The sequence below is a fragment of the Falco cherrug genome, chromosome 5 (genome assembly GCF_023634085.1).
Source record: "Falco cherrug isolate bFalChe1 chromosome 5, bFalChe1.pri, whole genome shotgun sequence".
Lineage (NCBI taxonomy): Eukaryota > Metazoa > Chordata > Aves > Falconiformes > Falconidae > Falco > Falco cherrug.
The window spans coordinates 44888815-44916811 of NC_073701.1; the positions used below are offsets into that span (position 1 = coordinate 44888815).

At 37.9% G+C, this 27997-nt stretch overlaps 1 protein-coding gene across 4 annotated transcripts; it reads right to left on the reverse strand.

The window, feature by feature from the left end:
* Positions 1-261: 261 nt before the first annotated feature.
* CEP83 (centrosomal protein 83) lies at positions 262-26946 on the reverse strand. Of its 4 annotated transcripts, none has more exons than XM_055711963.1 (16): positions 26827-26946; positions 20334-20587; positions 19822-19972; positions 18482-18574; positions 18053-18184; positions 14662-14913; positions 13240-13371; positions 10266-10380; positions 8697-8841; positions 8416-8565; positions 7643-7718; positions 6367-6524; positions 3555-3684; positions 2679-2782; positions 1867-2047; positions 262-1162 (listed from the first exon to the last, which is right to left on the reverse strand). In XM_055711963.1, the coding sequence occupies exons 2-16, from the start codon at positions 20480-20482 to the stop codon at positions 977-979; spliced, it is 2154 nt and encodes a 717-aa protein (XP_055567938.1). In that variant the 5' UTR covers positions 20483-20587; positions 26827-26946; the 3' UTR covers positions 262-976. The 4 variants fall into 4 exon arrangements, with proteins under 4 accessions (XP_055567938.1, XP_055567939.1, XP_005446382.1 ...); XM_055711964.1 differs by lacking the exon at positions 26827-26946 and adding an exon at positions 24937-26622 and having other exon boundaries at positions 1989-2047; XM_005446325.4 differs by lacking the exon at positions 26827-26946 and adding an exon at positions 24937-26616.
* Between the last annotated feature and the right edge of the window lie 1051 nt (positions 26947-27997).

Genomic DNA, 27997 nt, shown 5'->3' on the forward strand with positions numbered 1-27997 from the left:
ATTAGTCAGTTGTCTATTACTACAGTCTAATAACAATACTGAATAAGCTATTAAAAAAAGAAAAATCGCACTGTGTATCTCATTGGCTCATACTTTTACTGCAGTATTTTGAGGGGGGGGGGGGGGGGGGGGAAGACTCCAAACAAAAACCAGATAACAACATCCCTGTACTTCCAGGAAAGTTTTTGCTATCAAGTAAAAAGAATAATTGATTCTTTACAAGTTTCTGTCACTAAGCTGATAATGAAGGGGAAAAATGCATTCAACCTTGAATAAATATTTTTATAATAGTTAAGTAAACAAATCACAGTAGCAACAAATACAAACTTACATTTTCATCATGTGAAGGCAATTTGTTATACTTCATCTCTACTACATTATATTAAAAACCCTGATTATTGCTTATTCCCGTTATAAAAATAGAAGCACAGTGCCAAGGGTAGCAAATAAAAGTTTTCAGCACTTCTTCCTTTTCATTTCATCCTCTTTATCTGCATGGGAACTTCAAAATGACAATCCACATGTGGATTACAGCATTGTTAACAATCAAAACAGTAACCCAGCAAAACTCCACACCGATACAGTAGCTTCTACGTTGAAGAAATAAGAGGATATTATCAAGTAAGTCTCAAAGGGTTTACAAAAAAAATTTAAATTTTTATTTTAAATATCAGCACAACTCAAACTTTGATAAGTGTTTTTTCGAGTTTTGTGTGATGAGATTATTTCCTATATTTTGACTTCCAAATAATTTTATCTCATTTATATAAACACATTTCAAAATATAGTTATCTTTCAATACTTCTGTTTTGAACCATAAGATTTGATAATTTATGACAGTCTATCAAAAATACAAAACTATGTAGAATCTATATTACGCTATTCAGGCACATATAAGCATGTTTTTGGCAAAATATTAAAAGCACGTACAAAGATTAACCTATTGAAAACTAACAGCATGTAAAGTTTACAGATTTTATTTGGAGTCCTCACTTTGTGCATCACTTTCTCCAGCAATCTTATTTCTAGCTAAATCCCTGTACGCACCCACCGCTGCTCGCTCTCTAGATGGTCCAAGGTCTTGCAGCTGTTTTCTCTGTGTGGTTTCTAGTTCTTCCAGCCGCTTGCGAAGAAGGGAAAGTTCTCTTTGATGCTGTTCCTCCTTGAAATAAATAATACAAAAAAAGTGGCTCTATTACATTTTGCACACCTACAGGGGACCAAAGTGAGCAATAATTCCTTTTCTTTTAATTAGTGATTTTAAAATAAAAACACTGATGTCTAAAATATCCTTATTTGTTAAATTTTACTCCTCAATGTTTTGTTGGTATTGTTCCAATATTCATGATGAGCAGCATCAGCAAGAAATACGTGTGCAGGCGTTCCTCCTCTCAGATGAAGAGGGACATAGACCTGAGGTCTCAGTAACCAAGGATCTGTAAAGTCAGCCTGGTCAGCCTCAGCCAGAGAGATTTTCACCCCCAGAAGCCCACTGGAGTAAGTAAAATTCTTTTAACCATACAAGAAATCAAGAGCAGCAATGGCGCTTTCTAATAATGAAACCATGGTATTTGAACACCATTATGGTATTTCTTGCCCAGAACGAACTATTTAAAGACTGTCAGGAGAAAGTACAGAGAACTGGGTTAAAGCTGCCTGTTTGTTATATTCTGCAATGTATCATCTGTCTTTCAAGAACTCCTTCCTATTCTGAGGAAGGGAACGTCACTAGAAGCTTTCCTCAAAGTTTCCTTCCTCCGTTCAAAGACCAAATACTCCTTCTTTAAGACTAAGGTCTGTGATGAAGGAGTGTTCCAGTACCCTCTTTTGCTGTATTATTTTTCACAACTTGTAATACATCACCACCTGAAGAAGGGAGAAGGACACTTCAGGCCCAGGAGGCAAGGCAGATGATGACATTATACTGACTGGATTGAGTGATGGTATGTTAGGATTCAGAATTAAACTCCGGAATTCATTATGCCTACGTTGCAAGTCCTTTAGTCTCTTCTGGAGGCGTGCATATTCTTCAGAGGAAACATTCTGCCTAGGAAAGAAGAGATTTCTTACTGCTCAAAATCTTTATTGTCCCGACACAGAAGCATACTTCTCCACAAGTACTCTGCTGTTTACTATCCCTACGAAGCAAAACAATATACCAGAAGAACTGGAAGGTGAAAGACCTGTGCATATTCGAGAAGTCCCTCTACATATTAAGGTATCTCCTGTATTACAGATTAGAATTTACATGGAATAAATTAAGCCTTTAATATCATTCACAGCAGTAAGCCACAGCAGTCACATTACATTAATTATTTGAATCAAGCCCTCTGTAGGTGCTCAATAAAGAAAAAAAATAGGAGTTTGTCTTTCAAAGTGCATGCTAAGTCTGTTTCTTTTACAAATACGAAGTCTGTTTCACTTTCTTCTTTCGAAGGGATTCCTGCAACAGCATCCATCAGATATTTTTTCCTCTATTTCCTCCGCAGTTGTCTTACGGGCTCTCGGGTGCCTGTCCCAAACGGACTCCATTTAAATAATTCTAGTGCTGAAAATGCCATCAGACGGGACTCCAGTTACTAAACTAAGTGTCATGTATCTTCAAAAATACTTCATTTTTTAAATTAGATCTTGGGCATATACCATTTTTCAAGCTAAGAAAAAGCAAAGTTTATTACCTGTTTAACACCTGGTTTTCTTTTTCTAGTTCTTCTATCTTGGCTTCCAGAAGTTCTAGTTTCTCTTGCATCCTCCTCTGTTTATTGTCATTGAGAGTCTTTCTCTGTCAAACAGACATTTCAAACAGCTAAGTAATGTCTTGATAGATTAGATCCTGTAAAAATTAAACCTACATTGTACATGGTTTCAAGCTGTGACAGTTCTTAGGATTTTCCTTCCTTAAGAGGAGGTGCTGTGGTGTTTGAAGGTTCTGAATCTCCATGATGGGAAACAGATGAGATGGGAAATCATCCACAACTGCAACTGAAATATGCACCACAGCTGTCAGTCACTTGCTGGTCAGTGACCAACTGTATTAACAAACACGGACTGTATTTGAGAATTACAAAACTCATTCCCATGTATAAATAAGTATAAACATGACCAAAAAAATGCATGTGGTTTTTTTCCCCTCCTCATGTTGACCTCAACCTTTTACAAAATTAAAAGCTACTGGCAGGTTTCACAGCCTGTAAATGTTCAATGCATAAAATTGCCAAGTAATCTTAGGCTTTTATAAACAATTAATCAGCTTTTCCTTTCAAGTTCTTTCATAAAATGCAAGCTTATGAGAAGTTATAACATTCCATCAAGAAAAAGTAGAACATAATTTGTCTGGTATCCAAAACATCATTCTTACTAATCAAGGAGTCCACCTCTTAACCGTATACACACACACATGCACAAAAAAAGCCTCACAAAATCTTTGATGGCATTACAACAGAGTTGTTGGCTGTAAATAAACTCTTAACATTAAAAACTATTCTAGCTGACCGAAATAATAAAGCTCAACTTTTCATAAGCCAGATCATTCAAAAAAAGAAGAGTCAACATGCCTTTTTCTGAGCAACAGCAGCTCGAGATAGCTTGTTCTTCACTTGGTTGTATTTCTCTTCTGTCTCTGTGATGCGCTGAGTAAGCATGTGCTTCTCCTCCAGCCATTCTATACGTTTATATTCTAAAGTCCTTCGAACAAATCAGATTAAAAGATTAAGAGGTTATACAGACAAAGCAGTGCATTCAATTAATGCCTTAAGGCTCTTAAAATATAGATCTTTTCACCGCTCTTACCTTTATATACTTGAAGGATCTGATTTAATTTGATTATGCTAACAATTAATTGTGACTAACAACATTCGAACCTGTGCATTAACATCATCCTAGGTGTTGTTCAACTATAAGGCAAATTTTGAAAACTGATTTCACTAAGCTATTTAACTGTCAGCTGCATGGTGGTTTGGTGAGCTGCCCAACAATCCACGGAAAATTTCTACATTCAGGTCAGACAATGACACTGGAGCACAGTAGACACCTATGCCAAACATCAGCTGTCAGAAGAGCTGACAAGTACCTTTTCTGTTTGGGAGGCAAAATGTAAAACAATAGGTTGTTGTCCTGTGCAGTCTACTACACCTTTGTAACAGAGAAGTACAGACTTGACCAGTATGTTCTCCCAGCCAGAACAAACACCAAGACAACATGAAGCTCCCACCAATATGGTTCCTAGACAACATTCCAGCCAAACACACACCACCAACAGCATGCGCTATCTGTTCAGGCCTTTGCATGGTTAAAACATACTAAAATGAGGCTGTGTTCCCTAGCAGGGGATAGGAAAGAAGCCAGTTTCTCTCAGCTGCCTTGTTTGGGCTATCTGCATTGTGCGTCAAAGTAGACAAGAACTACCTACATATTTAACTACATTAGTATTAAAAAAAATAAATAGTGAGATTCTGTGCAGCAATTTTTAAGAAATGCAGATCAAGGCTTGGTATCCATGCATCCATTCCACTCCAAATCTGGGCTAATGCCATTTACCTACAGGGATTCTGAATGAATCCTCATACATTTCTCATCAAACGGCCTTTTCCTTCCCCACAGCAGAGGTATTAGGAATCATCCACTCTCATATCAGAACCAGGCTTCTGGCCCACTTGATACCCAACACAGTTCTTTTAGTAGACCCAGCATGGTTTGTACTTTGTTCTTGACTGTAAACTACTACTACTACTATCTAGAAACCAAAGAGCTTTCTCAAAAAGCTCTGCTTAACAACAAAAGAATTTCAATTGAGAAAGTGGTTAAAAATGCCATGAGTTTTTTCTTTTTTCCAATTCCACTAACAGTGTTCCTGGAATGCTTAACAAGTGCCTGTTTAAGCTCATCTCTGATCTGTATCAGTCTCAGTTTGCCTTCAGTCCTCATTTCACATTTTCATTTCCAAGCCTAACGTTGGTACAGGCAGGCAGGCAGCTGCTTTGCCTACTTACGACTAAACTGGCTTTATTTTAGTTATCTGGAACTTTTTATCTTAGGCTTCCTTATCTTTTGGTCCTTATTTCACTTCCTCTTTAAGCCAAGTTGCTTTGCTGAAACTTAACACTTGAAGTTCAAGCTTGTAAGAATTACCAAACAGAGGAAGGAAGTCCTATCACCCACGGTCAGAACAGGAACGGAAACCAGTCCCAAGGCTCCCACAGTAACAGTAGGACAGACCTGGAGGACCTACATGCAGGCTGCAAAGCTGCTTACTTATAGAAAGATCTCCGAGGACTGCCAGGATCCTCCCACTGCCTTCCCAGGAAAACCTGACTCATCTATGGCCCACAAACACAGAAATTACATTTACAGTCTCCCTCAAATAACAGTGACAATCTCATTCAAAATATGAATACACCTTCCTAAAATAAACATCCAAAAGGTATTCAACATGCTACTGACAACTGAATGTGCCCCCCAGTCCCAATGCAATCATTTCTTCTCATGTTAAACTGAAAAGCAATACTTAAGCTAATGACAATGAAGCAACTGCAGTACCAATTGGTAGCAAAAGAGAAGTGAAAACAAAAAACGCCACATTGTACCTTTTGGAAGTTTTCTATTTAAGCTAGGATGCTAATTTTTTTAAAAACCCAGCACACAATAATCCACTATAAATTAGACATGTATTTGGTTATTAGGATAGGAAATACCAAACAGCCATTTCAGATAACTGACAAATTAATCTTTACATTTCAGGAAACTGTTCATTGCTATGTGGAGTCTGAACAAGATTTGGTTTTGATAGTATGTGGTCAAGCTTGTGCATAAAAGGAAAGTGATTATTTCTGATTTTGATGAGAGCAACAATAAGATATCCACTAAGCATTTATTAGCCTCCTATCAGCTAAAAGGGTCTAGTGGGAGCAGAAAAATAAAAAGTATATACACACACATACAAAGACTAGGTCCCTGAAAGCTTATCAAAGCATAACACAATGCTTAAATGTTTTTTTCACCCTTAATGCTTCACACTCTTAGATGAACTGTGTGTGAAACTCTAGATCCACTTAAACTATAATATGTTTGAATTCACTTCAGTATAAATAGGATTTCCTTTTATACAGATAGTGTATTTCACTACTCAATTAATTGTAACAGACAGGAATGGAAACAAACTCCTATTTTTTGAAGTTACCACAAGCAAAGCTTTAATATATACTGCATAAGAGAAGGTATGGCCATTTTTAACAATGGTTCAATATTTCCTGGTCATTTTTAATTTCTGACTTTTTTCAGAATTTACCATCCATAGTTAAGTAATCCCCGTGGAAGAACACAAGCAACATGAAAAGGAAAAGTAAAGCCAAAAGGAAGAAAAAAAATTACTTCTCTGTTTCCAGTTGAGCTTTTTCTGCCTGAGTCCTTGCATGTTGACATTCTTGTTTCAATCTCTCTACTATTTCCTTCAGCTTCTGATTAGACTCCAACAAATCATTTTCTGATTGAGAAAGTGAGGCAAGCTGGAGTTGCATGTCATGAATTTGCTACCAAAAATAAAGAAAATTTTCTATCTGATAAGGTATATAAATAACTTAACAATTAACTCTGAGATACAGAGACAAAGCAAAAGGCAGATACCAAGTGGCTGCATTATCTTTTCATGAGCACTTCTTATTTGTTCCTTTTCTCTTTACTCTTCTCCAGAAGCTTTACAGTAAATCACTGCTAGACAAAGAAGGTTTTCTATTGTAGCTAAAATAAGAAAGATAAGCAAGGCAGGACTCTTCAGTCATTGATGTGTCCCCCAGAATATAAGAAATCCAACATTAAGCCCCAGGGCTGAACAGAACTAGATCACCACACAACATGTAGTGACAGAGCTGTGGAGCTACCCAGACTCTTCTCTCTCATAACACACAACGTGTGATAGCCAGCAGTGGCTGTACCAACCAGTTCAGAAAAACAAATAAGCATAGAGTATAAAAAGTCCACGCCCTGCAGCAAACACAGAGAAAGGATGGTTTCCCTTTCCTTATCCTTTCCCTACACAGACACGCATATACCCCACCTTCTGATTTCTAGAGGGGGAAAAAAAAAATATTGCCTTGAACTCCAAATGCACACAGCTTGCAGACTACTTTGATCCACAGCTATGTTCTTGCCCATTAAATAACATCATGGGTGAGCAGGAGTTAAAAGAATTAGGTTTTATTTTCAACGCTGCCATCAATTCACTTTGCAATAGAAATATACCTCTTTACACTAGTTTATTCATTTATGAAACATCTGTTAAGCACTTGAAGAACCTCAGATGAGAGATGCAGTGTAAATGCAAAGCATTACCTAGAAACAATTTCTAAGTCTCCATGGAAACAGTTAAATAGCACATAACTGTATTCAATATAACAGTCTATAAACATTCAGCTTTGAAATCCTTGGTACCCACAAAATGTATGAAGCAAAAAGCTGTAATCCATTCATAAAGGTCCAGGAAAGCATGACTGATTTCTGAACGCTTTTGCTTTTAAATATCTGTTGTATGCATTTTGTCCCTCAGGAAAAAAAGCCTTAAAAATTCATTCTAATCTTCAAACACTGGACATGGTAACTGCAGGAAAGATTTTATTTCTCTATAAAACATTACAATGCAATAAAACCTTACCTGTTTCAGATCAGCACTTTCACGTTTCTTTTCTTCCAACTCCTCTGTCTGAATAGCTTGCTGTTGAATTTTTAATCTAAAATTGTATAACACATCCTTATTTTTATCTAATTAAAATATAAATATTGCAAGTTAAGACAAATCAGTCTGACAACAGAATATATTGCAAAATTTGAAAGGCTGATAAATATTGAACAAAATAATGTTTTAAAATATATTTTTATTGATTATTGAAATTCATCTAGGAGTAAATAAGACGTTGATTTGTTTGCTTTTGGAGTGTGACTTTTGCTCATTTTATCATACTGACCTTCATATAAATGCTATAGTAAAACCGCTGAGAACTATAATAATCAACTCAAAGAGACATCGTATTAGGGTCACCGTTTGCCAGTTGCTGATACGGTGCCACTGCGGGAAGGGAAATGGTTTACTCTAAAATTGGGGCTATGGCAGAAGCCAACATGAACCCAGTTTTAACAAACATAAGCATTGAAAAATTATGTCTTAAAAAATTTAATTAAAATCAAATAAATTTTAAATGTTTGGATGAAAAACGTTAGGTTTGGTAGTTTGGTTCTTGTTTTTTCTTTTTTCAACAGCACATTTTAAATTCTGCCCTCTTTTTACACAATGCAAAAGATAATTTTAATTTACCATAATGAATATTTGTGTATCTATGAACAGAAAACCTTTATCCTGACTATTGTAAAGAAAGTGGGGGGAGAGGGGTGGAAGAGAAATTTGTGTTATGATTAGAAAAGCCACACTACCGCAAACGCTGAAGTTCCTTTTTGCTAGATTCTTCTGCTATCTGTACAACACGTAGTTTCTCTTCATATTGATCCTTTTCAGATTGTCTCCATGTATCTTGTTCCAGTTTCATCTTCTCTAGATCAGCTAATCTGGTCTCGAGTTCTAACCTGAGACGTTATTGAACATGCACACAATCATGACAAAATGCCAGAAGCATTTCGTTGCTAAGAACAACATTTTTAAAAGTTACTCAAAACATTCCTCGTTTAGAAGTTGAGCAGTAAATCAACAAACATACTTTTCATCCTGTAAGGCTGCAATTTGTTCAAAAACTTCCTCTTTGGCAGCTTGCACTTTACGAATTAGCTCCCGATCCTTTTCTACTAAAAGCACCTTATGACGTTCAACAGCTGCCTTAAGAATTTCCTTGTCTGACAGCAGTCCTGCATTATACATTAAAAAAAGGTAAAATATCATTATTGATATCAACCTGATAAAATCTAGCATTAAAATAACTTTATAAATTGATAAAAGAGAGCTAAAAATCACAATTCACATGATAGAATGAATGAATGGGGGAAAACAACCCAAGAAAAACAGAAAAGGCATGGCCTTTCTTAGTATAATAGCAACATTTCAAAAACTTTTGAAGATTAACCATTATACTGGAATCAGTCTACGATGGTTTATTATTTTAACATACAAAAGTAATTAAACAGTTGATATTATCATAGATTTAGTCTAAAGCAATTTCTGCTAAGTAGTTGTGTCCAGACTAAAAAAAAAAAAAAAAAAAAAGTTCCACAATAGCTACAAGAAGGTCAAGCAAAAAAATTTGTCATTTTCTTTTGATGGAAAAGTTTGTGGTAAACACTAACTGGTTACCAACAAAGCTACAGTAACCTGTCTACAATAAATCTCAAATTTTAATCCATTTGTATTACCAAATAAGGCAATTCTAAAATTATGACTCTATAGGCAGGGACAAAAGATAAAAACTAAAAATTTGCGACCAAGACACATGTGTTCACTGGCAAATAAGCCAACATGCACATGCTATAATAATTTCTCCTGGATTACACAGAAAATTCAGGTTAGCATAAATCTTGTCTGTATTTGGTTTCGTATTTCATAGGGATTTTTAGTTCACAATATACTGTTAGTGTCGGTATAGAAACACCACTTTTCAGCTGCTCTTAAGGGAACTTAATACTAAAAGCAAGTGAACAGAAACAACTATTCCAGGAAGACAAAGATACTGTTTTGAGGTTATGGCAGATTGGTGAGTACAGTCCACTTAAAAGCTGTGTAGTGATTTAAATCATCAACACATAACTAGCACTAGGAAGCTTGGGCCTTTTCACTCTAGAAAGCTATTTCAAGTTGTCTACATTCTCAGCTGTATTAGGTAGCTTAGAACACTGCCTATTTTCTTCAAAGAATGAGCTAGAAATTGTATTTTGGTTCACATGGCAGCCTTACCCAATTGTTATCAATTCCACAGAATCAGAAAACAAAACATCTACTGAAACCCCATGGTACGTTTCAAGCAGAGTGTGAAAGACTAAAATTTGGCAATAATATAAAAAATAACCATATGAAGTACACAATTTGAAACAGATTACGCTCAGATTATGTCACAAAGTCACCAATTTAAGTAAATGCAAAATTGTTCTGTAACTGATCTTCTTAACCTAGTAGACCAAGTAAAACAACACAGTTATTTCAGATACAGAATTGTCAGATCTATGATCTAGACCAGAAGTAGAAGGTGAAGGCTGCTGGGAAATGTTTGGAGGAAATATAATTGTAGTATTCTAACTAGAAGTTACAAAAGAAATCTTTAGGAATCAATTGCATGTTTTACCATCCATTTCACTTTGAATCTTGTTTCTCTCTCTTTCTACCTCACTCTTTGTTCTTGCTGCCTCCAGTTTGACATTTGTTACTTCCAATTTGTGTGAGTGTTTAAGTTCTTCCACCTATGAATTACAAAAAAGAAAAACCCAAATAAAAAATATATCTATATTTGCAGCTTTAAGTTTTTTTCATGTGATCCTTTGGTAACAAGAAAATCTGCCAAATGATCATGGACTATGCTTATTTTAAACCTACCTTAATTTTATTTTTTATCCAGTTTCCTGAAGACAATCTAGAATACGCACTTTTGTAGAGAATTTTTAATGGTATCTATTATATAGATACTGTAACACTAAAGCTATTGACATGATCTGATTCCCTAAATCATAATCAGGCTATTACAGGTTTTTATTAATTCCTCAAGTCTCATTCAATGATTTTCAGTGTGTGAAGTCAGTCATCTTGAAATGCAAGTTTTACATATTCCCCGATTAAAAGAATCAAAGTGCTCAAACATAACATATATTCTGTGAACTGACTATTGGCAAGTATTCCATCTTTAACCAGGCAGTTATTGCAAGCTACAGTGTAGAAAAGTTACTCTTTTAAGAAGCCTTGGTGATATATGCACAGATGCACAGGACTGCCTGTGAAAACTTGGTTTCTGAGTAAATGCTATACGTTCCACAAGCTAGCCTCCGAATACTGGGGTACTTCTGGAAAGACTACTCATTGGAAATATCTTGCTATGATACTGGTCCAAATTGTTTAAGACACTGATGCCTCGCTAACTCAAGCATTAGCATGTCAAGTTTACACAAACCTCACTTCTGACTAAAGATCCCTCAGTCAAGCTAAAATAAATTTAATTCCCTAAGTAAAACAAAACAGTGATATGCAAAACCAGATTACCAATTGCCTCCCCCAACTAATCTCAATTTAGTAACTACCTACAGTCCTCCTGACCTCCTGGAGTGCTATAGTACTTTCTAAAAATCCAGTTCTTCATAATTTTAAAGTGCATTTCTCTACAACTGTGACATGCACATCAAATGGCCTCATAAAAGCAGGAGCTTTAAGAACACCAAATCAAAGAAAATTACTGCTTGCATGGAAACTTTCTATAGTTTAGGCATTTGTATGCAGTAATTACACGGTCAATGAGAATTAAATATCTAGAGGAAAGCACTTAAAATAAAAATCCATTCACAGTGACAAATGTAATTACAACCTGCTAGCATATACAAGTGGCAAAAGGTTAAGAACGACATAGTAGCTTATTAAGTAACTACATGGTGGATTTGGTTGCTTAAATACTAAGCAAAGACATTTCAAGGCAACTTGCAAAGATTTAAGGTGGCTTTTTTAAGGCCCAAAATCCAGAATACAAATGCATGCACCTGTGCTCAGAAGTAAGTTTGAGCGGGTGCAGCGGGGGGTGGAGGTTAGCATAGAAATTGGTTTCTGTTTTCCTCCCTTCAAGAAACACCACTGAACATTTTAATTCTCTGGTCCTTCTAGAGGTGAGCAGAGAACAACAGTTAATACAAAAAGTAAGGATGGTAACAATCTTCTATTCCAATAGACAACTGAAAAAAAAATGTTTAACAGAAGCTTTCCCTTCCTATTTATTCATATGAGACAAGTATGACACGCTGTATAAATGGGCTTTAAATACTGGTATAGGTATATCTTATTCTTACCGTAAATTAGAACTTACAGATACACTACTACTACTAGATGTACAAGACCAAAGTTACTAGCTTTACAGTTGGTTCAGAATTAACTAAAGCCTCTCCAGAAAGGTAAGAAAACACAGGGATTAAATACCAGCAACTGACAGATGTGATAAAAATTTATTACCCGGTATCCTCTCCAGAAAGGAGGGAATAAGAGACAGCAGAAAGCTAATATTTACCTGAGTAACTATTTCATTAGGGCTAGTATCCTGACTCAAATTTACATAAAGTAATGTAAGTATTCTGCAACATTTGAAGGTAAAACAGTTTACTAATGTTTCGATTTTTCTTGTTTATTCAAATCATCACATATGGCATTGCATAAAGGATCTCTCTGTTTTGTGTAGCTGAGGAGTCACTGCAACCAGATAAAACTCTGAATCTGGCATCCATACTAACCTAATTATGCTGAAATACTAAACAGTGATGTCAAGTTCCTTAAGCACTTTCAGGTTTTCCCTAAACTTGAAGCCTTCTGATCTTTTTTCATTAAGTATTTTTCTAGAAATTTCTCTAAAAACTCAAAAGAAGAAAGTATACAAACATAGACCAAAACCTCTAAGATCTGGTGCCAACCCAAGAACTAAGATACTCAAACATGTTGCAAGACAATGATCTCCTTAAAATGATACTATGCAGTGCTGTACAGAAATGTTTTTGTACAAGCTATGCTGGCATTAGCCCAAGAGGAACGCTATGCTAATGTGACTATCCCCCTTCTAATAGAACCAAAATCTCCACAGGTGATTCCAATGCAGCTTGCTTCCTGTAGCTAACGCAGCCCATTCAAAGGACACTTTGTAAGATCTCCAGAAGTCATAGCTCCATTAGAAAAAAAAACACAAAACCACAAACCACCAAAACCCAAAAAACAATTTAAAACTCTATTGCACTTTTATACACTTTATGAAAAAGTAATGCTTGTTTCTATCAAATAAGGCTGGCTATTTTCATTAATACTAAAAACACAAACAGACACATCTTCGAGGTGTGTTCTGTTTAGAAAAAAATTTAGAAAATTAAATAAAAACAGCGTAACCACAATCTATAGAGTTAGTTTTAAGGGTGACATTTTTCCTGTAAAGTCACATATTCTACATCTTCCAACTGAAACCGCGAAAAAAATTCCAAACCTATTTTAAGTTACAGCAGTTACTTTATTCTTCATGTAAAATATAAATGGAAAAATTTGAACATAACAGGATTTGAAACATGTATTTAAGATACCATTAAAGCACTTACTTTAGCAGCTAAGGAATTGACTTCTCGTTCAGATTTGTGAAGTTTGCTAGTCAAGAGTATGTTTTGCTCATGACTCATCCGCAGTTCTTTCTCAATTCGATCTAACTGTAGTTCAGCAGACTTCTTTTCTGCCTTGAATAAAGGAGTTATATGTAAGATTTTTGGAGCAAGGCTGTCTCTTGCTATTCACTTGAAAGGTGCAATTCATCTGGGCTTTCAGATATTACTGATCCTTTATGTTATACGGTAATATAATATATAAGTATTTATCTTTGCTCAACAGTATGTTCCAATACAACAAGGGTCTTGAATTTTACTCAAAAGTCACAACTGTTTTTACTAGCACTGCCTGCACAGAATCACATATTTTCAATCCTACTTCACAAGAGGCAATCTGACTTGGTTAGGAGGCAGCAGGTATTCCTACCAGTAAATTACTGGGCTGTAAACACCAGTATGACTACAAGCAGTGCTCAAAAAGATGTCATATGTTGGTCTATGCAGTTATAATAACTGAAGAATTAACATCATGGAGAGGAAATAAAATGCAATTACTGTGAGTACTGTAGACTCAAGACCCTGAGATTTACTAAGCATCAAAAAGTTAATCTAACCTATGATTTCAACTTCCTTTTTCCAAACTGACCTATTTCCAGCAAGACTTTTTAAAGTTTTCTACATTACGAATATTACAGCACTTTTTAAGTTCTGATCAGAACATTTGTAACACAGATATACTGCACTGATAACAGTAAAAAGGAAGATGAACAATCTATCCGTATGCAACCGTGTGAGAAATCTACATGGAAAGACTCACTACCTAAAGAGAGATCAAGAACGGAGAGGAAGACTGAAGACCGCAGATGAGGAATACAATGAAACCCGGGGAAGCATATAACAGGCCAGAAAATAGCAAAGGTTCTTTAAAGGGAAGCAACAACCAAAAACTAAACAATTGCAGTAACGTGCTGGAGAAAGGAGAGACATGGGCACGCAAGAAAGACAATAGATGAGGAAAGGATTAAAGAAATAGGGGAGCACCATACAACATTTTTGAAAAGTATAAAAAATTTACTATAGCAGATTATTAACATACTGTCATCAGTTTCTAACTCCAGCCAAGTGACAAGTGCTAACGTGATCATCTTACTGACTGCAAACATGAATATCACTCGCATGTTTAGAAAGGAGAACATTCAACAGAATCTCTGAGTTGAGCTCTCCACCTTTCCAAAGTTGAATTGGCAGTATGTGACTCCCAATGTACTTACAATTTGGTTTAAAATCTGAAGTGTACAAATTGAAATTGTGGAGTCCATGGCAAAATTATCAGTGACTCCAGTGACAGTTCTAACAGGCCAAGCATTAACCTCACTACACTCTACAAGGAAGCAAAATTTAAAAAGGAAAAAAAATTCTTACCTCTAGAGACCTTGTCATAGTCTGCATCTCAGCTAACTGTCGTACTTGTACTCTTTGAACACTTTCTGCTTGCACACCACAATTGTCTCTTTCTGCTCTTAGTTCTGCTACTTCTGCTTCTAAGCCTTTTAGTTTCTGATACAGTTGTGCCTTTTCTCTAGAGAGTGCTTCCACACGTTTACTGTCCCTCGTGGGATCAACGCTAAGCAGCTGATTATGGAGCTCTTCTTTATCTTTATCCAGCCTTGCAATCTGATATTTTTTAATCAGAAAAATAAAAGCTTTTACATTGGTTAAGTGTCAGGCAGCATAAATACAGCAGTTGACAATTCAGAAAACAGCAGCAGTGTGCATTTAAACTATTAAATTACATTCACACTTATTTTCTTTCTTAGAGCAAGAAAATCAACAGACCCATTCTTCAATGCCTTTTTTGCTTCAGTTTTCACTGATAAGGATTGTCCTCAGATGTCCCTGAGCTCCCTCACAGTCTGTGGGAGTAAAGCAGTACCCAGAGTAGAGGAAGAAAATGTTAGGGATTATTTAATCCACTGGACAAACACAAGTCCTTGGAATGGGCCCAAGCATTTTGAAGAAGCTCACTGATATAATCACAAGCCTATTCTCGATCATCTTTAAAAAGTCATGGTGATCAGAGAAGGTTCTTGTTGACTGGAAAGAGGCAGACAGCAGGCCCATCATCAAGAGCAGCAAGAGGGTCAAGAAGAAGGATCCAGATAACTATTGGACAATCGGCTTTCACATCAGTCTCTGTGAAGGTTATGAAACAAAGCTTCTCAAAGCCATTTCAAAACACATGAAAGACAAGGTGATGGAAAGCAGGACTTACTAAGGGCAAATCATGCCTGACCTACTTCTCTGCTTTCTAGAAAGAGGTGACCAGCGCTGCAGATAAGGAGAGAGCAGTGGATCCTGTATACCTTGATTTTAACAAGCCCTTGGATACAGTCTCTCATAATCTCCAAATTGGTGAGATATAGGCTGGGAAAGTGGATGATAAAGTGGGTGGAAAATTGGCTGAGCTGCCAGGCTCAGCAAGTGATGATCACTGGTGCAAAGCCTGATAGGCTGCCTGTAACTAGTGGGGTCTTTCTGAGATCAGTACAGGGTCCAATATTGATTGATGCCTTCATTAGTGACCTGAATGGAGTACACGTTCAGCAAATTGAAGGTGACACTAAACCGGGGGGGGGGGGGGTGGGGGGGTGGGGGTGGGGCGGGGAATAGTCAATGTGCTGGAAAGCAGAACTGCTATTCAGAGGGACCTGGACAGACTGAAAGAACGGGCTGCCTGGAACCTCTTCAACAAGGGCAAGTCATGCATCTGGGAAGGAGTAATCCAGTGCAACAGTGCAGGCTGGGGGCAATTGTTTAGAAAGCAGCTCCATGGAAAAGGGGGTCCTAGCCGACAATAAGTTGAACATTTGTCAGCAGAGTACCCTTTCAGCAAAGATGCAGATTGGCAGAAACCTAGCTAGCAGATCCAAGGAAGTGATCCTGTGTCCCCTTTCCAGTACTCCTAAGACTGCATGTGGAGTCTGTGTCCAGTACATGAAGAATGACGACAAACTGGAGCATGTCCAGTGGATGTTCACAAAGATGGTCACAGGGTTGGGGAATATGACATGTAAGGACAGGCTAAGAGAACTATGCCTTTTCAGCTTGGAGAGGAGAAAGAGATGCATGGTGATGGGAAGAGGGGCAATGGACACAAGTTGGGAGATGTGAAATTCCAATTAGATATTAGGAAAAAAAGTTTACCACGAAGATGGTTAAGTACTGAAATAGTTTGCCCAGAAAGGTTGTGGAATCTCCATCCTTGCAAATGTTCAAGAATTAACTGGACATGGCCCTAAGCAACCCTATCTCATTACACTTCAATATTTTAAGCAGGATGTTGGACTATAAGGAGGTCTCTTCCAACTTATGATTCCACAATTCTGTAACCACAACAGAACTCAAATCTGCTAGTAACTCAAGATAATCAACATGATCGGGCCCTGTCAGCCAGAAAATAATGCAAAAAACCCCCAAACTTACTGTTTCAAGGTAGTATAATAGGTACAAACTAATCTCAAGACTGTACCTAACAAACATATTATAAACATATAAACTCTATTGTTTCAAAATTAGTTATATGGACTAAATGTAATATTGGGGGCAAAAGAGTGAGCAAGTATGGTATGTAAGAGTTCTCTTGATATTTGGAGACTAGTCCAAACTCTGATCCGCAGCAATTTTTAGAAGTTGCATCAGTGACCTCTATGGAACAAAGCCAATTTCTGCAGCAAAAGCCCTCCAAATCCCTTTTATGAGGAGATTCAAATGCTTATTGCATGACATGTCCAAGCCATCATTTAAGAATCAGGATGGTTTTGTAGCCTCCTTATGCTAAATGGCATGGAAGATTAAAAAGGCTCTAAGAGGAACTAAATCACATTGTGCCCTGAGCTCAAGGTAGTTTCATTCTCTGTAAGTGTGCTAACTAGCTGCAGGACTAGCACAAACTCAACAAGCCCGCAAGAAAGACTGGCTGTAAAGCAGCATGTGGGTTTCACTCCGAAAAGGACAACTGTTCAGTTTTCAATGCATTACATTTGCAAATTTTGATTGATTTTGAAAGTGATGATTGCTTGGATTTGTGTCTCATGTTTGGACTAATACATTCAAGTCTGGCATCTTAGGATATATGCTCCCAGACAAATACTTAAATGAATATGCAAATGGCATACAACACTCATTTACACTGCTGCATATAATTAAAACATAAATAAGCTGGCAATTTATTTAGTTACACTTTTGAAAGTCCAAATCTTAAACAATTTAAGAATTGTTTATTCAAGAGTTAATACAACTGAAATAAAGTTACCAAAGTTTTCAGTATCTTTTTGACCACCACTGTCATGATGCAACCTTGTTGCAAAATGTACCCTTGTCTGCTATTAACAATGTCGTCCGCAGCCTTCTTCCTGGATTAGTTGCCACACCAGTAATTTAAAATCTAAACTTACATCAACAGCTCAGATAATTTATTAATTTCAGATTAGCATAATGTCTCAAATTCCAAAACAATTGCAATTAAAAAATTAAATAATTTTTTTTTTAAGCAAAGCTACTGACTGTCAGTTATCAGAAGGCAAGTCTATTACTTATAATAGCACAAACGATATTGCGACACATCACTGAAGCAAACCTACAGAGACAGCTTTAGGCTAAGTCATAAAAGTTTTTTCAGAATGCAGAGAACGGAAACAAACACCACATTATGAAATGGTGTCAAACTGACAACCCATCAAGTACCAACATCTTAGCAAAGCTGCCTGAACATTGTGATCAGATACATTTTAAGCTACTGTAAGATTCAATGTACCTCAGCCTCATATTTGATTTTCTTCTCTTCTAAAATACGTGCATGCTCTTCCTTTTGATGTTCAAATTCTGATTTCAGAAAAGTATGTTCATAACGAAGTTTGTTATATTCTGTTCTGTATTTTTCCACTTCCTAAGTTAGACAAAAAAAAACCCAAACCAACACAAAAACATCAGAGAAGTTTTCAGATTTATTTCCTTCAAATGTCCATGCAATATTCCCATTATTTTACAAGTTATATTTGATGAATTGAATCCCTCCTCCTCCCTCTTCTAAGGTTTCAACCTTCACCGCCTGGGGCAACAGTACCAGACAAAGAATGTCATACTTTGCTCCCCTTTCAGTTTTAATTTCCTAAGGTTTTACCAACAACTATGAACTGGTGATCTCTACTCTAAATGAAATAGAATTTCAATACTTACTACTTACATTTTCTAGCTTCTGATAACGTTCTGTCATAGGAGATTCCAAATCCTGCTGTATTTGTGCTTTTAACAGTTCTAATTTTTGAGGAGTTAGCACCTTAAGACAGAAAGGTATCATAAATAACTAGTTGTATTCATTCACATTTACACTGTGATAGGACAAATAACCAGGAATAAAGTATTTAAGATTTTAGGAATCCTGCTTAATTTTCTATGTTTTTCTGAAGAATTTTCAATAGTAGTTACAGAAGCAAAAAAACGGATTAGTGAACTAAAAATATTCTATAAGGATAACTGAGGCATTTAAAATGTCAGTATTTACTGGTAGAAGGAATACAAATGTCAAGCTGAATTGCCAAGAGATTCATCTCCTTTGCGGGAGAGAGGGGGGAAGGAAAAGTGGTCTCACATAAAAGACAAAGAATTGGTGTTTGGAAAACCTTAAACAGTAAGTGAATCAACCCCAAAGAATCAAACTGAGCAACACCAAACAAATGCTTTGTTAAACACATTAGATACGTGTTCTCCCACAGACACATGGATACTGGTTTTAAAAGAAATTAACATCAGGAAAGATAACCTGCCTTAAGCTCCATGCTGCATGGTATTCTGTTAAGCTTTCTTGGGTATAGCTACTAATTATTTAGTTACACTTTTGAAAGTGTATATATAGCAAACTAAATACCAAGAAAATGTTTAAAATTTTGTCATCCACAACCTCCAACATATCCTAATTTATTCTACTTTTCTTCCACTTATCTGTACCTTGAAGTCCCTGAAACTATTCTAGTTATGGTAGCAAGGGACATCTCCATTTGAAGCCTGGGATCCTTTGTTAGATGCTGTATTTGTTTCCCAAGAACATGTCCTGAATTAGTTTAAGGAAAAAAGCAGTTCTAGAAAGCGTCATCAGAAGTTACCTTAAATGTGAGGGGGGTTTGTTTGGCTTTGTGTTTGGTTGTTGTTTTTTTAAAGATGAAGAAAGCTATCGTTCATGAACAGAAACAAATATCTATTTTTCCAGTCACTTATCCTAACAAGTTTAAGCATCTAAGTTATTTTCCAGGGAAGATGGTTCTCCCCATAACACAACAGCATGCACAGACAGAGACTAAAGGTCTTACTATTAACATAGCACATAACAGGATTTGGAAGATTCAGACAAACAAGAAAACGATATTTCAACCCATAGTCACTCCAGAGAAGAAATATTATTGGGGTCGGATGAATTTCAAGATATCTGAAATATATTCAAACTAGGTATATACATGTTCACATAAATACATGCATGGTCCTATTACAGGATTAAAATTCATATTAAATCCTGCCATTAAATTATCTCACCTGCATCTTCAGTTTTTCCAGCTCTTGAGTTTTACCCAGCAACTCTTCTCGATATTCAGCAAGAAGAAACTGAAATTTGTCATGTACAGTCTGCTTTTCAACTAACAACCGCTTCAGTTCATCTTGTGATTTTGTATATTCCTCCTGTAATCTGCAAGATAAAATACAGAGCTATTTTATAATTACCCTCTAAAATTAGATCTTAAAGCTTATAAAACTAACGTGCGGAAGCAAACATGCAAATACCATGTTGGAACTAAGCTATTAATATCCTCATTCTGTAGTATACTGAAAAGTCATCGCATATTTACAAGCCTAAAAAGTATTGCAGAAACATGTATTTGCAATGTCTTAAGGTATTTTGAATTGTTTATGTTCTAATATGAACAATGCTTAAATCTGTTCTTAAATACAGAAATAGCTAACATACACGCACACCTTCACCCTTCCACCTAACATTCAGCTTCACCTTTTAACAGTTCAAATGAAGAAACCTGTTTAAATTCATATACCTTAGATGTTCTGCCTTTATCGTTTGATAATTTGCTTTATGGTGTTCACATCGCATTTTTTCATCAATCAGAAGTTTTTGTAACTCTTGTGAATTAGCCGTATCACCATTTCCAACCGCAGGAGGAAGGAGACTGCCCAAAGTATCCATTTTATGATGACTGTTCACAATGAGTATGGAAAGGACAAAATAAAATTATAACTAATTTACAAAGCCATTCACTTTTTCTGCTGACGTCCCAGAAGATCAAGTCACCTGAAAAAAACCAAGCACATCTAATTAGCAATCAAGTACATTCACAGTTCAAAGATTTCACATGCTGCTTTTGCTTTCAGTACAGAAAGACCCTAGCTCTGCTGTAACTCAGGTTACAAACCTCTACTGAAAGAGCAACTCTTCTCTGCATGTTCTGCCTGCCCTGAGAAGTAAAAGCCCTTCCAGGGGCACTGAATAAACAAATATGGAGATTATTTGATCAATACAAAATAAGCACAAGCACTTTATCTAACAGATTACATGACAAGTTATTTTTATTTATGCTGTACACTAAGAATCGAACTATGATGCTAGTAATGCCCTAATTACACCTTGTTAACCAGAGTTCAAGCAGACACCACAGACACCAGACACATAGCTTTTACTACTACTTATCACAGTCTGTCACACTACCCTAACAATTTGTACGACTCAATACACTACCATTTCAACTGGAAGAAGAACAGATAATTCTCACTGTTTAATCCCTATCAAGCCCTCTCTGGAATAACAATCATAGAATTGTTTAGGTTGGAAAAGACCTTTAAGATCATCAAGTCCAACTGTTAACCCAGCACTGCCAGGTCCACCACTAAACCATGTCCCTAAGTGCCACATCAGGGGTCCTCAAACTACGGCCCGCGGGCCGGGTACGGCCCCCCAGGGTCCTCAATCCGGCCCCCGGTATTTACAGACCCCCCTGCCCCCCCCGCCGGCGGTTGGGGGGGGAACCAAGCAGCCGCAGGTGACTGCCTGCCACTGCATCCGCGCGCCGGCCCCCTGGTTAAAAAGTTTGAGGACCCCTGTGCCACATTTACATGTCTTTTAAATACCTCCAAGGACGGTTACTCAACTGCTTCCCTGAGCAGCCTGTTCCAATGCTTGCCCACCCTTTCAGTGAAGGAATTTTTACTAATATCCCATCTAAACCTCCCCTGGCACAACTAGAGGCCATTTCCTTGTCCTATTACTTGTTACTTGAGAGAAGAGACAGACCCCCCCTGGCTACAACCTCCTTTCAAGTGGTTGTCAAGAGCGATAAGGTCTCCCCTGAGCCTCCTTTTCTCCAGCCTAAACAACCTCAGTTCCCCTAGCAGCTCCTCGTAAGACTTGTGCTCTAGGCCCTTCAACTTTGTTGCCCTAAGAGAAGAGTTAAGGTTTCATGGAAAGACTGGAAGATAGCTGCTCAGAGTTCAGCCCTGAAATATATCATTGATACATGTCACTTCCTTGTTTTCAAAGTTTATCTAGTGGTTTCTTGTGACCTTTCCAGAAGGAGTTTTGCCAAATCTGACAATATCAGATTGGTGTGAGAAAGCTGCAAACTGACAGATGCTGAGAAATGAGGACATATTCTAATATGCCTCATTAATTCTTCTCAATAATAGAAGCAAGATGTATTTATCTGATCATTACTGACACTTCTAAGGGTTCTGGGGCAGGAAGGACTGTAACTGAATTTTAGGGAAGTCACAAAGCTGTGAAACCAACTACTCTGCCATTTTAGCTTTTGGCATAGCTGGACTGATGCCTAAGAACTCTATGGTTGCAGTGTACAAAGTTTAATTCAAAGTTACAAACTGTAACTTTGTACAAAGTAAAACTCAAAACAGGAAAAATGTTCAATTTCCACCATCACTTCTACCTCCCCATCTTTACATATATGGTTTAATATATAATGTTTGCTACCATTCTACTCTAAATCTTTCGTGGGTCTATCTTAAAACATTTAACATTTGATTTTATAAACCCCTGAACAATAGTTCAGGACAAGTAGTAAGATGAAAATTTATCTTCCATATAGGACAATAAACATTGCATGTCAGTGCCCATTCCAATAAAGATATAACAATGTCAAAAAACACATTTACATTTTCTTTCATATCTTTTCCCTGCTCCATCACTAAGATGGGAAGAGGTCAGAGGAAAATCTACCAGAATTATACCACCAGTATAGGCAACAACAGCAACTGTATTCTGCTTCACCCACATTTGCTCAGAGAATAAGGGGGAAGAAATCAGGAAAAAAAAGAACATTCTCCTCAGTGACTGTCCTACATGCACAACCAATTTCAAACATTAATAGCACAAGTTTCAAAGAACCTTCTAATCAATACAGTATCTATTTTTTCATTCCTGAATTTTGTTGGTTGTTGAGAAACAAAGGACAAGAGTAGTTTCCAAACTCAATATAAAGTCATTTTCAATTGTTAAACCAACAGCTGTATGGAGAACTGGTCAGTGATCCTAAGGACAAACAAACCATGTGCGAGGTTCTGGTACACTGAGAAAACCGAAGGCAGTACATCCCTAAGAATTTCTAAGCATACCAACACAGTTATCATGATCACTGTAAGAAAAACAACCAACCACCAAAGAAAAAAACTCCACAAACAACACCCCCCAAAAACCAGAAATAATAATAAAAAAATCCCACAAATACCCAACCAACCACCAGGTAATAGTATTTTTCTCTGTCACAGGTCTTTGTTTTTATAAGCTACAGATATCAAATGTAACTATCAAACCGTAAGCCAAAGCTCAGATCTGTAGCTTTTGCTACTATCAAAAAGTTCACAAATTATAAAGCAAGGCACACACCTGGTCATGCATTCATCTGCATGAATATTTCATGAAAAAGGAAAGGACAGGGGTGGTGGGGGTGGGAATGTATCTTACAAAAAATTGTTTCAGGCTGCAAAAACCTAAGCAGTATGTATTTAAGGAAACAAAACTATTTTGGCTTGCAGGGACATCTAGTGGCATATTTCATGATTTGCAGTCCTGGTGATAACTGAAACAAACTACAGTAACAAAGGTATTTCATTACTTCATGAGAGCTCTTTCTTTGAAATCATTAATCGCAACTTGTAATATTTAACCAACTCACATTCTTAGAAATAAAAAGCTTTCCCCACCAAAAAAAAAAAAGTAATCATAAAATAATCCCTGCCAGTGAACTGTCAATAGTAAACATTGTTCAGGGCTACAAATACTCTACGTATATTCCTAACAAGCATTTCTTCTGTGCTAATGACTTACAGTACTTGCTCACAGTCAATGAACAGAACTTAAATAATCTTCAGAATTACACAAAATACACCCATAATTTTTGAGAAATACTTTAAAGGAACACTAGTTAAAATTTCTTCCTCTCTTGGAGATCTGTTCAAGAGGTAGAGAACCATAAAACATACTTCAAAGAAACTAAAATCACACCATATCTAAAATTAATTCTCCAGCTATATATTTGCCAAATGTTATCAGGTTACAGAACTGCAAACTTGTATCAGTTGTGCCAAATTCATACTATGAAATCTTAACATCATTTTGTGCAGGTACACGTATAAAGGTATCAGTACAGAGTCCTGAAACCTTGGAAACGCACTCTTGGTATCCACAATAAAGCACTATTTATTGTAGAATATCTAGCTAAGTGAAGTAACTCAATCTTTTTCCAAGAATCACTTTTGGTTTGCCTTTCTTCTCCAACTGTTTGTTTCATATGGAAACATTGCTTAAAGACCTACTTCGCATCGCTTTTTTGTATCTAGACATTGTGAAAGGGCTTTTCTTCTTTTAAAAGATTTTTCAACTATTTTAACTTTTTGTTTGCTACAAACAGTTAAAATGGTAATACTTGCATTTAGAGAAAATATTAAGATATCAATATAATTTTATTTATTTATATTCCAATTTTTATTTTATGTTGTTTACAACAACAAAGTTTCCTTCTAGCTTACCCAACACAACCAAATTGTTATTTCAGCACATATTGGTAATTCACCTGGGTGACATATATAACTCACTCATGGCTCTGTTTTCCATAGCACAGTCACACTTAAAAGCTTATCATTTCTGAACACTGTTTTAAACAGTTAGGTGATATAATGGATGTAGTTTTGCAACTACTGATGAAAAAATTAATAGTATTTAGCCTTGTGCCATGTTTTGTTCAAGCAATAAAATTATCATTAAAATCTGCTGAAAGCCAAACAGCAGTTTCACACAATGTATGGTTTAATCTATTTGCCTGCTTCTGTCACTCTTCCTTTTTTTTTAATCGCATCAGCCAAGGTCTTGTGAAACAAACCATTTGCCTGAAAGAGTGAGACACTCAAAAGAAGGACAGCCTCGTGAAAGTGCTCCTTCAAACACCACTCCTTAAGCTTAAGAGTCTACAGCAAGACTAGATAATGAACAATATGAGGGCTCACTGTCACCAGGAATGGGAAGATTCCACTTCTCCTTTCTTCATCCCCATTCCTAGATTTGTCACTCATCAGACCCTTCCATGAACTGATTTAACTCAAGAAGCCAACGCACTTAAACAAGCAGAAAGCACTCACTAGTTTTCTGAGGTCAGTGAGTCACAGTAGCTCTCGGAAAAATCCAACAAGCTACATCAGTGAAAGTAGGCTGCTGGTACTGGCTAGGAGAAAGGAAAAAAAGCCAAGTAAATAGGCAGGAGGAGGAGGAAGGCTTTCTCCTTTCAGGAGCAGAGTTGTCACATCATGAACTTGGATGTTCGCAAAATCACAGCCTTTGATACCTAGCTAGATACCTAGCCTTGGATACCTAGCTAGATACGTAGCTTTTAGACAGTCGAAGTGAAACACATCCTACCTTAAAAGACTATGCAACATACCCACAGAGATAAGACTTCCCATGAACATCAAGTGAATAAAAAACAAGAGAAAATAATATCATTTAAGAAATATGATAGTATACCTCTCATTATTTTAACAGTCCATATTCTACTACCACACTATCAACAACTTGCAACAGCCAAAGTAATCACCTTAAATATACATACATACATATATATATATATATATATATGGGGGCAGGTGGGAAATATCAGAGAAACATGCAAACTTTCATTACAGGAAGTTCCATAATCTCGCTACTGCTCAGATATCAGTGTAGAGAATCCAGTGAAAATAAACACTTAATACTTTTGTGCACCTACTGCAGACGTTTTTGAGAACATCTGTACAGCTTCTTCATTACAGGAGACATCACTCTCAAACTACTATGGCTTCCTCCACAACGCTGTTCAAATTACAAATTCCACCAATTAACCATACATTATTTGAGTGTCCATCCCTACACATGGCATACAGCATCACCTGTTCAATTTCTGTCTTATACTAGAGATATGGTTAATAATTAGGTGAAAAGCAACAAATAAGGTTGTGTCTTAACTCAGAATTGGAATTTTTGTTTTAACCACATACACTACTAAGTCAAACTGACAGCAGTTACTAATCAAACTGAAATTTTGTATGGGAGCCACAGCGGGTAAATCCAGCTATACTCAAGAACAAGTAATTTATACATGTTTTCCACTGTTTCTTCATGACAAGAGCCCTTCAAACACATATGAGAAACTTTTCCTCACCAGAATCTCATTCAAAGTTTAACTAGGGCATAGAGATGACTGCTTGTCATAAATAATCCTATAGTCCACAACCAAAACTCTTCTGAAAAATCACATCCCTTTCATACTGACTTCAAAACAGAGATGTTCAGAGAGGGCAAAGGTCTCATATAAGTATATGTATCCTACACCTCCTATAGGCAGAAATATGATTATATGCACCTTACAGTATGCAGGCAACGAGCACGTGAGAGGCAAAGCAAGCTCTGTAAGTCACCATAATATTTTTACTGTTAATTTTCCTGTGGCTTACGGACATAGGAGCCTGGTCTGAGGAGCAGCACTAATACGGACGTCACGCATCCAGAAGAGCGGGAAAATAATCATTACCCTCAAACCGCACGTGCCTGCAGTTCACCGGTGCAAAAGCAAGCACGCAAACCAGCAGGTGACAGGGGGCAGCGCGCGGCCTTCCCTGCCCCGGAACCCTGCCGCCCCGGCTTGCGCTGGGCGATTCCCGACCCACCAGCCCACAACCCGCCAACAGGCCGCGGCAGGCTGCTACCGCCAGGCAGAACACAAGACAAAGACAATCGCCCTGCGGGACAGGCTGCCGGCCCCTCTGCTAGGTAACTAACGGCCCAGGGGAGGAGCGAGCGGGGCCGGGGTAACGGCCCAGCTCGAACGCCGCGAGGTGACGCCGCAAGCAAGAAGGCCCCGGTCGGTCGGTCCGGTCCGGTCCGCCCGCCCGCCCGCCCGCCCGGCCTCCCCTCGGCAGTGCCCTGCCCCTCATATCCCGGCCCGCTCAGCCGGCACGGCCGCCACCGGTTCGAAGAATTTAAAAATGGCGCCTAACCTTCCGCCGGCGCCTCCGCCCGCCGGGGTCCCGCGAGGCGCTGAGCATCCTGGGAGCGCGGGGGCGCCACGCCACCGCCCCGGGGTTGGCCGAGGCGAGCCGCGCGGGGCGGGGCGGGGCGGGGCGGGGCGGGGGGAGGCGGGGCAGCGTTGCCGGGGAAACGGGCTCGCGCGACCTCTGCTCGCCGCGTGCGCGTGTGCGCCAGCGTCCCTGCGCGGGCTTCCGGCGCCAGCGGTCGTTCCGCGGTTGGGGCGAGGGGCAGTAGCGTAGGATGCCGTGCCAAAATAACCCCCCTCTGGTGAACCGCGTGGGGTTAAAGCCCGGGTGATGCGTCCCGGTGCGGCGCTGTGCAGCTCCGGCACCAAAATACGGCGCTCCGAGCCCATCGTTGCAGTTTCGCCTCTGAAGGAGAGAGGGAAACAGCAGCGCTGACGGGCCCGACGGCGCGGTCGTGCGGCACACAGTAGTTTCTGGTAACAGGTAGCCGAGGCTAACCCTGAGGAAAAAAGTATGCATTATGTTTTGTATTCAGCGGTACTAAGTAGCTGATGTCCAGCTGCTAATACCAGACTGAACACTCGGGCTCACATAGCCACCTACAAGGAAAAATACGTTCCAGGCAGTAGTCGCTGTTTTCTGACAGAAATCAGCTTGTAAGAGCAGCTGAAATACTGTGAACAGGATCTTCTTGTAAACTTCCTCAATTTCTCTCTAAAATCTCTTTGACTAAAGTAGGAGACCGACCATCTGGACCGGTATTGACAGTCCCCTAATAAGATTAATCCTTTAATAGGGATGTATTTTTTTTTTTCAGTTAGTGTATTAGAAGATGAATATTACTGACGACACACACATCCCTGAGGAAAAAAGCCACATGTTAAAATTGCCAGCAGTTTTATACAGATCTGGAGATTCCAGTAACAGTTAGCTCCCCTAGAGGTGGTTCTAAGCTCAGTTAATATGAAGGTGTCTAAAACGTGTTACAGCCACTTCCATCGCTACATTGACAAGAGTTTAGTACTTCACTGGAAGTCTGACTGGGAACTGATGTTGCTGTACAGTTTTATGTGTATCTTGTGCTTGTGGTCAATACCTTTGCAATATTAGAAATAAAATACCAACAGTATTCAGTCTCTACCAGTGTATATATCTATACTGAAATAAGTAACAT

Bases quoted from the DNA above. Each gene is read 5' to 3' on its own strand.
- CEP83 (XM_055711963.1), bottom strand. From the start codon at position 20,482: ATGGATACTTTGGGCAGTCTCCTTCCTCCTGCGGTTGGAAATGGTGAT. The intron at 18,185-18,481 runs GTAAGTAGTAAG...TGTCTAACTTAG, and splicing joins GTTATCAGAAGCTAGAAAAT to GAAGTGGAAAAATACAGAAC. The intron at 13,372-14,661 runs GTAAGAATTTTT...CCTTTATTCAAG, and splicing joins CTATGACAAGGTCTCTAGAG to GCAGAAAAGAAGTCTGCTGA.